The sequence below is a fragment of the Prinia subflava genome, chromosome 1 (assembly GCF_021018805.1).
Source record: "Prinia subflava isolate CZ2003 ecotype Zambia chromosome 1, Cam_Psub_1.2, whole genome shotgun sequence".
Lineage (NCBI taxonomy): Eukaryota > Metazoa > Chordata > Aves > Passeriformes > Cisticolidae > Prinia > Prinia subflava.
In genome coordinates this window covers 23702140-23712419 of record NC_086247.1, presented here as the reverse complement: position 1 = coordinate 23712419, position 10280 = coordinate 23702140, and the positions used below count along the sequence as shown (strand labels likewise).

The following is a 10280-nucleotide window of genomic DNA, read 5'->3' as shown; positions in this document are numbered from 1 at the left end:
AATCACATAAACCAAGAATTGGGCCGTATTTAAGTAGAGTAAGACCCCTCTGAAGCACTTCTGTAATGTCAAAAGACCAAGCATAAGTGAAAATCAAAGTCTGACAGCAGAGCTCATCTGCAAAGATTGCATGTGGCCTTTAGGCTACCACACCCCACCCTGTCCAAAAATGCAATGGCTACTGAAAATCTGTTAATTCTCTCAAACCAATGGAGCCCAGAGGAATGCAAACACACAAAACCTTACTTAACTGAATTCAATATGAAAATACATTCAGAATTTAATCCAGTAGTGACATTTCTTTATGAATTCCTACTCCTCACAGTTGTTCCTTTTGCACTGCATCTCAGTCTAATCACAGGAACAAAACTCCAACTCTTTATTGACAAGGTTTAACATCACTACCTCACTACATGGTTGCTCAGGCTATATACCTGTGTCTCTGATCTCTCCTCAATATGTTAGGCAGAGGACAGGCAGGCAACAAATTAACTCCAGGTATCCAGGTAATCCTCTGAGGGTATGACTATCTTGCCTTTTTAACTGCAGTATAGACTGCTGTCCAATGAAATAACACTTGTGCTCCTAATGCAGGAGCTGGATTGTAAAGTAAGTGATGGAATGTTGACTTACTCTCCCTGAAGCTAGAGACAGATTTTATTCAGATTTTACCTGGTGCGAGACTTGGAAGTTTCTCATTACCCAAGATGTACAACAAAACCTACAAAAATTACATTTATGTTTGTATTCTTTAACAGATTAATTGCTTTTAGTCATTCTTCTATCATTGGCTACTTCATCTGTTGGGAGATACACATCATTCATTAATAACCCAGACCAGCTAACAAAAAAAAAAAAAAAGGAAGAAAAGGGCTAATGGCTCTAAACCTGAGAGGAAAAAACCAAAATTGTCTTACAGACATAGTTTTTAATTTTCTTGCAGTAACAAGTCACACACAAAACACTTGCACCTTTCTTTTGGCACAATGAATATTTAAGAAGTCCTTCAAGCCTTAACTCAAAGAGGTGCTTTACTGAGTACTGTCTACTGAAATCCACAAAAAAAAAAGAAACAGTCTTGCAAAAGGAACAAAAATTTTACAACTGTACACAAAAAGTCTTGAATTTTATTGAAATTTCAAGTCTTGTATCAAACAAAAGCTTTTTCTTCAGACAAAAATATTCTCTTGGTGTCCTCTAGATACCAGAAGCTCTGAATTGGTCCATTAGTGATGCTGCTTTCTTTGTCATCTTCTCAGAAGTCCACAAGGTTGAGCTGTTCCACCATTAGGTCTTATTTTATCGTGTGAAGGAACGTACATGCCGACCTCTTCCACTGCCTCCACTAACAAATTTCCCTCTTGAGCCACCACTGCTACTACTATTAGCACTTGTCCAAGATGGTTTGTCTTGGTTTGGAAAGACAAACTGTAGTCTCCCTTGGAATGAATAACTTAAAACCCCCCCCTCCCTCCAAGTTATTACAATTTTGCAATTAGGAGCTTGCAGGCAAAAATATGGGAATAGAGTAACAGTTCTTTACAAGGAATATTAAAAAATGCTAATGCAGTAACAAAACAACAAGCAAGGAAACAAACAAAAGTCCTAGAGAACCCTGACAGAGTCAGGAATACGACCTGACACCCTGTCAGCAGGGTGTTGGAAGCAGTCCAAGTAAGTCCTCCTGGAGTGACAGATGTGGTTCTCTTGGAGTAGAGATGATCCTGTAGTGGTGGTGAGATGAGTCTGGTCTTCCTCTGAGAATCTACTGGATTCCAGTGGAAAAGAGGATGCTTTTTGTTCCCACACCTCAGTTTTTTTCTTGGTAGCAAAAGTTGCCCCCCCCTGTACTGGGTGGTGCATTTCACAATGGGATGTTGTAATGTGTCGTGTCATTGGTGAGCCTTAATGGCCCATTAACAGAAGATATTCCCCCTAGGGTGGACAGTGGTGAAAGAGATAAGAAATACTGCCCCACCTGGTTTTAACAGCTGGCCTATTATCAGAAGGCTTCTACCCCCCTCCCCTCTGGAGTTACAAGGCATAAAGGAAAAAAAAATCTCCCCAACTCAAGACATTATGCACCCCTTATTCTATTACCATCTGTATCATACCTAAATCAACAAACTCTGCTATACACAATGAATCCTTACACCCAATTCTCACTTAAGATTATGTTTCCCTGTGGTAAACAACTGTTTTCTCCATCTTTCTGCATTACCCACCAAGTGTAACCAGGTCCTTGAGCAAAAACAATCGCACAGATGGGTCTGCCTTTGCCTGAGGTGGGGTTAATCCAAGAAGTCTTTCCTAAAATACCTTTCATGTGTACCACAGGGACTTTATCTCCATCCACTGTGTCAAGGGTTCAGACTGGGCAGGACCAGCTCGATTGATGGAGCCTCAGGTGTTGACCATCCAGGTGGCTTTTGCTAAGTTAATTTCCCAGTTCTAGAAGGTCCCCCCGCCAAGTGCCTTCAGGGTAGTCTTAGGTAGTCTGTACCTTCCAGAATCCCCGTGGTTGGCCTCGAGTCTCCCCAGGCACCTTCTGCCAAAGGCTCCAGGACAAGCCATTGTTCCCGGCTGCGGAGTGATGCACATTCCTCACTGTTTCACTTTGAAAGACAGGTGTCTGTTAGGGAGGGGGCAGTACATCCCTTGGAAAGGAGAATTCACATCCCCTCCCTCCAAATTATTATAACTTAAATAATTAAAGGGCTTTCAGGCAGAGGTATGGGGAAAGGAGTAACAGTTCTTTATTAGTATATCAACAAGGCAGACAAACAGTAACAACTACAGCATTAACAATAAACAGAACTAGGAACTTGAGGGTCTTTGGTTTCACAAAGCCTGGGGCAGTCTGATCTCTTGGAACCCTGAGAGCACCAAGCTGGAGCGGTGGAAAATCCCAGGCTGGTGGATGAGATATATCAGAAGCTCTGTTGGTGGTAGCTGGAGCAGCAGGGATGTCTTGCAGAGCTGGGCAGGGCAGGGCCACAGAGCAGTAGAAAGCCTCAGAGCAGCGCCGAAGAAACGGTGGCAGCGGGATAGGGCCAGCCCAGCAGGGCAGGAGGAGAAAAGCTCAGAGTTCCGGGGCACACAAGCAGATGGTGGTCAATTTTCCAGGACTGGACGGGGTGGTAAGAGCGAACTCCTCCTGGAGCAAGCAGCAGCCTGGCCGTTCTCCCTCCCATGCCCAGAGCAAGAGAGTGAAGCTGCCCCTAGCCCTGTCCTTTACCTGCCCCCAAACCTTGCATTATCTCCCTGCCCCCACCACCTTGAGAAACGCCCAAGGACCCAAAAAAGTGTAGCCAGGTGCTATAACTTTTCCCCTCTGGGCCCTTTGTTCTGCTTAAGTACCTACAAGTACCCAGGAGTTAGTTTCCTAGCAACTTGTAAAAAAGAAATAAATCTAACCACCAACACTCACCTCTGGTCCCGTTCTGACTGGGCCAAGGGCTACCACATGAGCAATTTCCTGCTTGATCTGGGCAAAGGCTTGCTGCTGTTCAGGGCCCCAGTGGACATTGTTCTTCTTGTGGATAACCAGGCAGAGAGGGCTCACAATCTGGCTGTACTCAGGAATGTGCATTCTCCAAAAACCTATGGCACATAGGAAAACTTGTGTTTCCCTCTTTCTGGTAGGTGGAGACATTGTAGTAACCTCATTGATGACCTCAGTGAAGCATTTCACTGGGGTACCTCCGTACCCCAGGGGTGCTTCAGGTGGGTGAGGAGGCACTGAACGTTGTGTGACACACCCCCTTGCGAGCTCTGCAGGCCCAGTTATCGACGCTTTCGACGCAGGGACAGATGGAACTGCAGCATGGTTCTTGGGGTTGAACAGAGGTGGTTTATTCAATGCATGGTTGAATCCAAGACCCTATTGCCCATGCGCAGAGCGCTTTTATGCATGCAGAAGGCAGAAGGGGTAGGGGTCAGGGTGACATCCCAATGACGGCAGAGCATGAGAGGGGAATTAGGGGAAATAACATGGGTATATGCTAATAAATTAGGCAAGGGAAGGGTTGCAACACCTGGGTTGGACCAAAAACTGGGGAAAAACAGGGGTGTGCTGGGTTAAACCGTAAAATGAAAATATGGATAAATATGACCTAAAAACATACTGCAACACCTCAGGGGGAATCTGACGCCATCCATCCTGCCATTTTACCCCCAGGAACTGGATCTCTTGTGCAGGTCCCTTGACTTTGCCCTTCTTGATGGTGAAGGCAGCTTCCAGGAGGATCTGGATGATCTTCTGTCCTCTCTCAAACGCTTCCATTGCCACATTCCCCCACACAATGATGTCATCAATGTACTGTAGATGTTGCAGAGCCTCATCCTTCTCCGGTGCAGCCTGGATCGTTCCATGGTAGCTGTGTTTTGTTTGTTACTCATTCCCTCGCCGACTCTTTTTGTGACTTTTCTTAGATCTTTCAGGTGATTTGGAATGACTTCTGTGTCTGTGACTACGGTGATGCCCTCGAGGTTTGGATCTCGATCTGTGCCGCCTGTCCCGGGATGTGCTTTGGTGCCATCTCGGGCTTCTGCTGCGATGCCGCTTCTGGCACGGTGATGGGCTTCTTCTCTTCGGAGAGTGGCTGCGCCTCCTTGGGGACCTGCTCCGGCTCCACTGGTACCACACCACTGGAGATGTGCACAGCTTATCCATGTCCCGGTAGCCCCTTCTGCCGTGGTCAGAAGATGGGATCCATTCCAGCTTTTCATCTTCTTCTTCCTCCTCCTCCTCACTAGATTCTACATCATCCGTGTCTTCTTCCAGAGCACTATCGCGAGGTTCAAGTTGCTCAGCCTCCTCCAGAACACACCGTTTCTGAAGTCGAGGCAGGATGATGTCACAAACACGTTCCTGGTGGAGTAGCTCATCAATAAATTCATCCACATGCATCAGCTCAAATTCCCCATTTCTCTTCTGACTTTTAATTTTCCGATAGTCGTTGTACAGCGGTTCCAGGTACTTGTAGCAGTCGATGGCAGTGCCTGTCAGTCTCATGTACAGTGCTCCAAGCATTCGGACATACTTGAAGTCTTTGTTTTTTATGAACTCCACGATGATGTCCTTCTCGGGCTGGATCTGCAGCATCTTCAGCGTCAGGCACAAGAAGGGCGTGGGTTTGATGTTCCCTCCATAGATGCCCCCCACATACTTCAGTTCCATGGCCTTGTCCACCACCAGCTCGGCCGTGAGGCCGAAGCACTCCTCCTTCCAGTACCTGGACTCGTAGATGCGCGTGCGGATAATCTTCTCCACCAGGTACTGCGGGTTGGTGCTGTGGATGCTGCGCGCATCCTTCACTGTGCAGTTGGCCATGGCGACTGCTGCTCTGCCCCGCTCGCCACTCCGAGCCCACCCCGCTCTGCCCTCTCAGCCCCGCTGTTGGGAGCCAAAATCTGTGTTGGTTTGGAAAGACAGGCGTCTGTCAGGGAAAGCTGGAAAAAAATACAAGCAAGTAATCAAACAAAAATCCTAGAAAACCCAACAAGAGTCAGAATACGACCTGATACCCTGTTGGTCAGGGTGTTGGTAGCAGTCCACAGAAGTCCTCCTGGAGTAACAGATGTGGTTCTGTTAGAGCAGAGATGATCCTGTAGCAGGGTCCAGTGGTGACAAGGAGGGTCCAGTCTTTGTTCTGGGAATCCTTTGGAAAACAGCCTGTCCTGGTGTTTCTGACTCTGCTTTTTTATCTAGATAAGAATGGTTGGCCACTCCCACTGGGTGGAGCATCTCACAATGGGATGATGTACTGTTATCAGTCATGTGGTGAGCCTTAATGGCCCATTAACAGCAGATATCCCCCTGCAGGGAGGATGGGTGATGAGGATGGAGGATGGCAGAGATAAGGAACATTGCCCCACCTGCTTTTAACAGCTGGCCCATTAACAGAAGGCAGCTACCTCCTTCTCCCTGGAGTTCTGAGGAATGGGTTATACACGAGAAAAAATACCTCCCCAACCAGTTTCAACAGATGGGAAATAGAATTCATTTTTGGTTACATATTGAAACCCAAGACAAGTAGCTAATGGCATCCAGTCCCTCTGCTGACTTAAAGCTTTATGCCATTCCTCTGCGTTGATAACAGTTCTGCACTTGAGATTTTCCTCTGCTAATGAAGCCCTCACAGGGTGGCATTGCTGAAGTATCACCAGCATTTGAGCTGCCTTAAAATTGACTAGACTGACATTACATAGCCCAGTATGGTAGTATTTCATTTACTTCTTGCTTTTCCAGTCTCATGTATTATGCAGCTCTTAATAGCAGTTGGCAGCAGCAAGGGATTTTTTTCTTTCTTTGGAGTAATCTGTTCATCCTGTTCACAAAAAGCAAGAGTCCACATATTGTACTAGACTTGACATAAGTTAAAGTGACTTGAAAGTGCTACTTTCCTAGTCATGATCATACATGAGCATTATATGAGACACTACTAAAACTGCATTACAGGGGGATTCCAGCATGGAATTACTGATGTTACTATGCTCATGCTAAATCACACTTTAGTTAGTTTCATTTCCTCACAAGTGGTACTGCTGCTCCAAGTGGACCAGGAACTGTGCAAATTGTTGGATTTGGAGTTGCTGCTGTTATAAATGACCTAGGAGAATGTGTGTTTTATTAACATATTTGTGCGGTTTATATGTATAAAATAAATATAACATGCAACCTGGGGTTTGCAACAAGAAAAATCTTGTAAACCCAGGCTTGTAGAGATTGCTTTTCAGAAGAACAAAACCCTTGCTGGGTGTAGTTAATAGCAAAGAACTACAGCCATTAACTAGAAGAAAAGACAACAGAGCACCTCCTTCTGAGCAAAGAGGACAGTTAATTGCTCGGTCGTTAAGAGTTATCTCGGCAACTGCATCAAAGGAGACACATCTCTATTCATCAACTCAAATCCCTACATTAGTATTCATCTTCCCCTGAACTTCTATTCAGCAAAGGAAGGAACTGAATGAAAAACTGAAATGATTCTTCATCTTTCTCTGGAGAGTCCGTTTAACAGGTGATTTTGCTGAATAGAACAAAGAACTGAGGGACCGTGGGCTAAATAAAGACTATTTAAGGGGACTCCAAAATGGGTAAAATGTGTGAACAGGGGGTGGTCTCAGTGAGACTGAGTCTGTGACCGTGGTTCACCCAGTGCCGGTCCCGGGTTATCCACATTGCATTTTCGATTGCTGGTTTGCCTAAATTTTTTATTTGTAATTTTTTTAATTAATAAAAATTATTTTATTAATTGTGAAATTGACTGGCCATTTATAACACTGCTTCTGGCTCTTTGCAGTGGGAAGAAGGAGAGCAAAGAGACAGAACAAGTGTGGTATGACTGTTCCTTCAGCCCAAAAGCAGAGATGTGGCTGCAGCAGCTTGTGCCTCCAGCCAGCTTTCCACCAGTGTGAGCTGCCAGCGTGTGGCAGGGAGTTGACCTGGCATTAGAGTTAAAAGGACATTAAGTCTTTATCCACAGTTGGTGGGTACACAGTGTCACAGTACCAAGCCTGGGAGAGTCAGGAACAAAACTCAGAGCAAGCAGTTAAGTCAGGTTGGTGGGAACTTGCCTATAGGAGAGTTTCTTGTCAGCATAGAAGGGAAGGGAATTGCACAGTCAAGCAAAGTACCTGCTATAGTGATGTATTTTGAGTGGCCAGAAGTGGTTTTATCTGAAATGTTCTTAGGTGTTTGTATGATGTAGTAATAGAACCCGGCTGCAAGCAGTTGCTATAATTGATAGAAACTGGTAGCCTTGCAAATGGAATTTTCCATGTGCTGTCCTCTCGGATGTTTCTGGCATGGTGCTTCTCCACAGCCACTTTCCTTAGAAGTGCTGGGTGGTGCTGGCAGGGAGCAGTACTAGCCTTGCCTTTATCCTGTACTGTTGTCAGAGGGAGTACGGTAGGTCAGGGAGATTTTACCACGTACAAGATGCCTTTTTAAAGACCTACAATTCTATGCAACTTTCTATTAACTGAGTAAACACTGAACTGTCTTCCAGCATTATGGGTCGCTGCCAGTCTATTTACAATTTCTACCTTTATATGCACAAGGATAAACCAGCGCTTAACAGATCTTAATCTCTAGTGTGTATAAGAAATGGTAACACTTTGTATCACTTTGAAGCACACTTTGTATAAAAGTGGAACTAATAAAGGGTCTACACCAGAATTAACACAAGCTGTTCGCTTCATTCTGTACAGAAGTTTGAGTGCCCTCTTCATCAGACAGAGTAGCAACCTTTATGTGCACTGGCCTGCAGAGCACGGGAGTCACAAATGCAATGACAGGCTCGGGGCCCTGGAGGAGGTGAGGCTCCATTTTCCCTTCTAGAGGGAGCCATAAACAAAGCAGGTGTTCAGTCAAACTACCCCTTCTCCAGGATTTCCCTCCCACTTCACAGAGTGGAGTTTCTGAATGGGATGAGCAGCTGCTTGGACAGCAAAGCACTGGCAGAAATTTGAGAATTCCTGGATGTTGAGGGTTAGATTTGCATCTTTTTCGCTTACAGAATTTTGTCTCATAAGTTGCTAGGAAAGCTTAACGACAGTGCTTAACCAAAACAAAGGGAGTGGTTGAAAGACATGGCAGCACAAGGCTACACCTAGTTTTGAGTCTCCTGGAGCTCTCCTCAGAGGGGAGAGATAACCAAGCTTTGGGAAAGGTAAAAGACAGAGCTGGGGGGAGCAGTTGCTCTCTCTTGCTCTCGGCATCGAGGAGCACAGTCAAGCTGTCCCTCGCTGCAGGAAGAGTTCACGACCATCACTCTGCCTCGTCCTGGGAAATCTACCGTCATCTGCTTGTGTACCCGGGAATCCTGAGCTCGTTTTCTCCAGCCTTCCCCCCCGCCACCGCTGCTTCTTCGGAGCTTTGAGGTTCCCCTGCTACTCTGTAGCCCTGCACTGCCCAGCCCTGCCGGGACACCCCTGCTGCTCCAGCTGCCAGCGCAGAGCTCCTCATCTCATCCACCAGCCCGGGACTTTCCTCCCTTCCAGCTCAGCCTCTCGGAGTCCTGCAGGGGCACCGAGATCAAACTGCCCCGGGCTTTTGTGAAAGAAAGCCTTCGAGGTTCCTGGTTCTGTTTATCATTAATGCTGTAGTTGCTGTTTGTTTGTTTGCTTTGTCATATATACTAGTAAAGAACTGTTATTCCTATCCCCATACCTCTGCCTGAAAGCCCCTTTAATTTTCTAAATTAGAATAATTTGGAGGGAGGAGATTTGAATTCTCCATCTCTAGGGAGGTCCTGCCCCCTTCCTAGCAGTTACCTGTCTTTCAAACCAAGACACTGGAGTACAGCACTCAGTGCTGCACAGACAACAACATAATGAAGGGCAAGAAGGGAAAAATTCATTTTCTGTCCATCAACTGCAGGGATCTCACCCCCAATGCAAGGTTTTTTTATGTCCACTACAAAACCCGGGTGGGAACATGTAAGAAGAGCAAAACAGAGCTGTTGGCCTTGATTAAAAAGGAGCAATCTGGACATGGAGCACTCAAGCAGCAATTTGCTGCATGCAGTCCTCTGCCTTCACTGTCTAGACACATTCTCTTACCTGATGGAGAACTTACTCAGCAGAACAAAAAAAGGCTGAAAGCCAACATGGCACAACCAGAGACCAGCCCAGGATCTGGGCTGATAACCTTTTCATCTCCTACACCTCTCCATGTGCATCTGACCCTCAGCCACATTACACACTGCACAGCAGCTAAAGATCATGGAAGCAAAACCAAATGCACACAACTTGTCTCACCTTTAATGCCACACACAAACGGTGCCTTTGTCCCTGCTTCACTGGAGATCTCTGCCTCACCCTCCTCCCACTGTTCTGCTCATCGAGCAAGCACAGGAGTCTCTAAAGTTAGCAACTTCCTGGTCCTCCAGTCAGGAAACAAAACTTGAAAATGTCTTTTTTTTAGCCAGAGTATCAAAAGAAAAATCGAACACTTTCATTTAAACGTGGTAGCGTTCCCCTTTTAAAGAGCAAACCAACTAACACCTGCATTTTGAACAGCATTATTTCATGCAGAATTTATCCATGAAAGGAAACACTTTGAATGCAAAGTGGGTCACAGAACTAAATTCATTAGTATTAAAAAAAAAACCAAAACCCCAAACCAAAAACATGATATACACATTTTTTCAAGTTCATCTAAATTTACAGATTTCAGAGCTTTCATACACTAATGTAACCAACCCTTTAATTCCTCCTAGTTTGAAAATTACTAACGTGACATGCTCTGTATTTTAAACTCTGAAGAACCAATA

General features: G+C 45.5%; 1 protein-coding gene across 1 annotated transcript; it reads right to left on the bottom strand.

The window, feature by feature from the left end:
- Positions 1-2823: 2823 nt before the first annotated feature.
- LOC134547279 (pre-mRNA-splicing factor 38A-like) lies at positions 2824-6530 on the bottom strand. Its single transcript, XM_063391036.1, has one exon. It carries the CDS (start codon positions 5333-5335, stop codon positions 4394-4396), a length of 942 nt encoding a protein of 313 aa, XP_063247106.1. The 5' UTR covers positions 5336-6530; the 3' UTR covers positions 2824-4393.
- Positions 6531-10280: the final 3750 nt, after the last annotated feature.

What these genes read in the sequence shown, in the direction of transcription:
- LOC134547279 (XM_063391036.1), bottom strand. Translation starts at nt 5,335, where the DNA reads ATGGCCAACTGCACAGTGAAGGATGCGCGCAGCATCCACAGCACCAAC.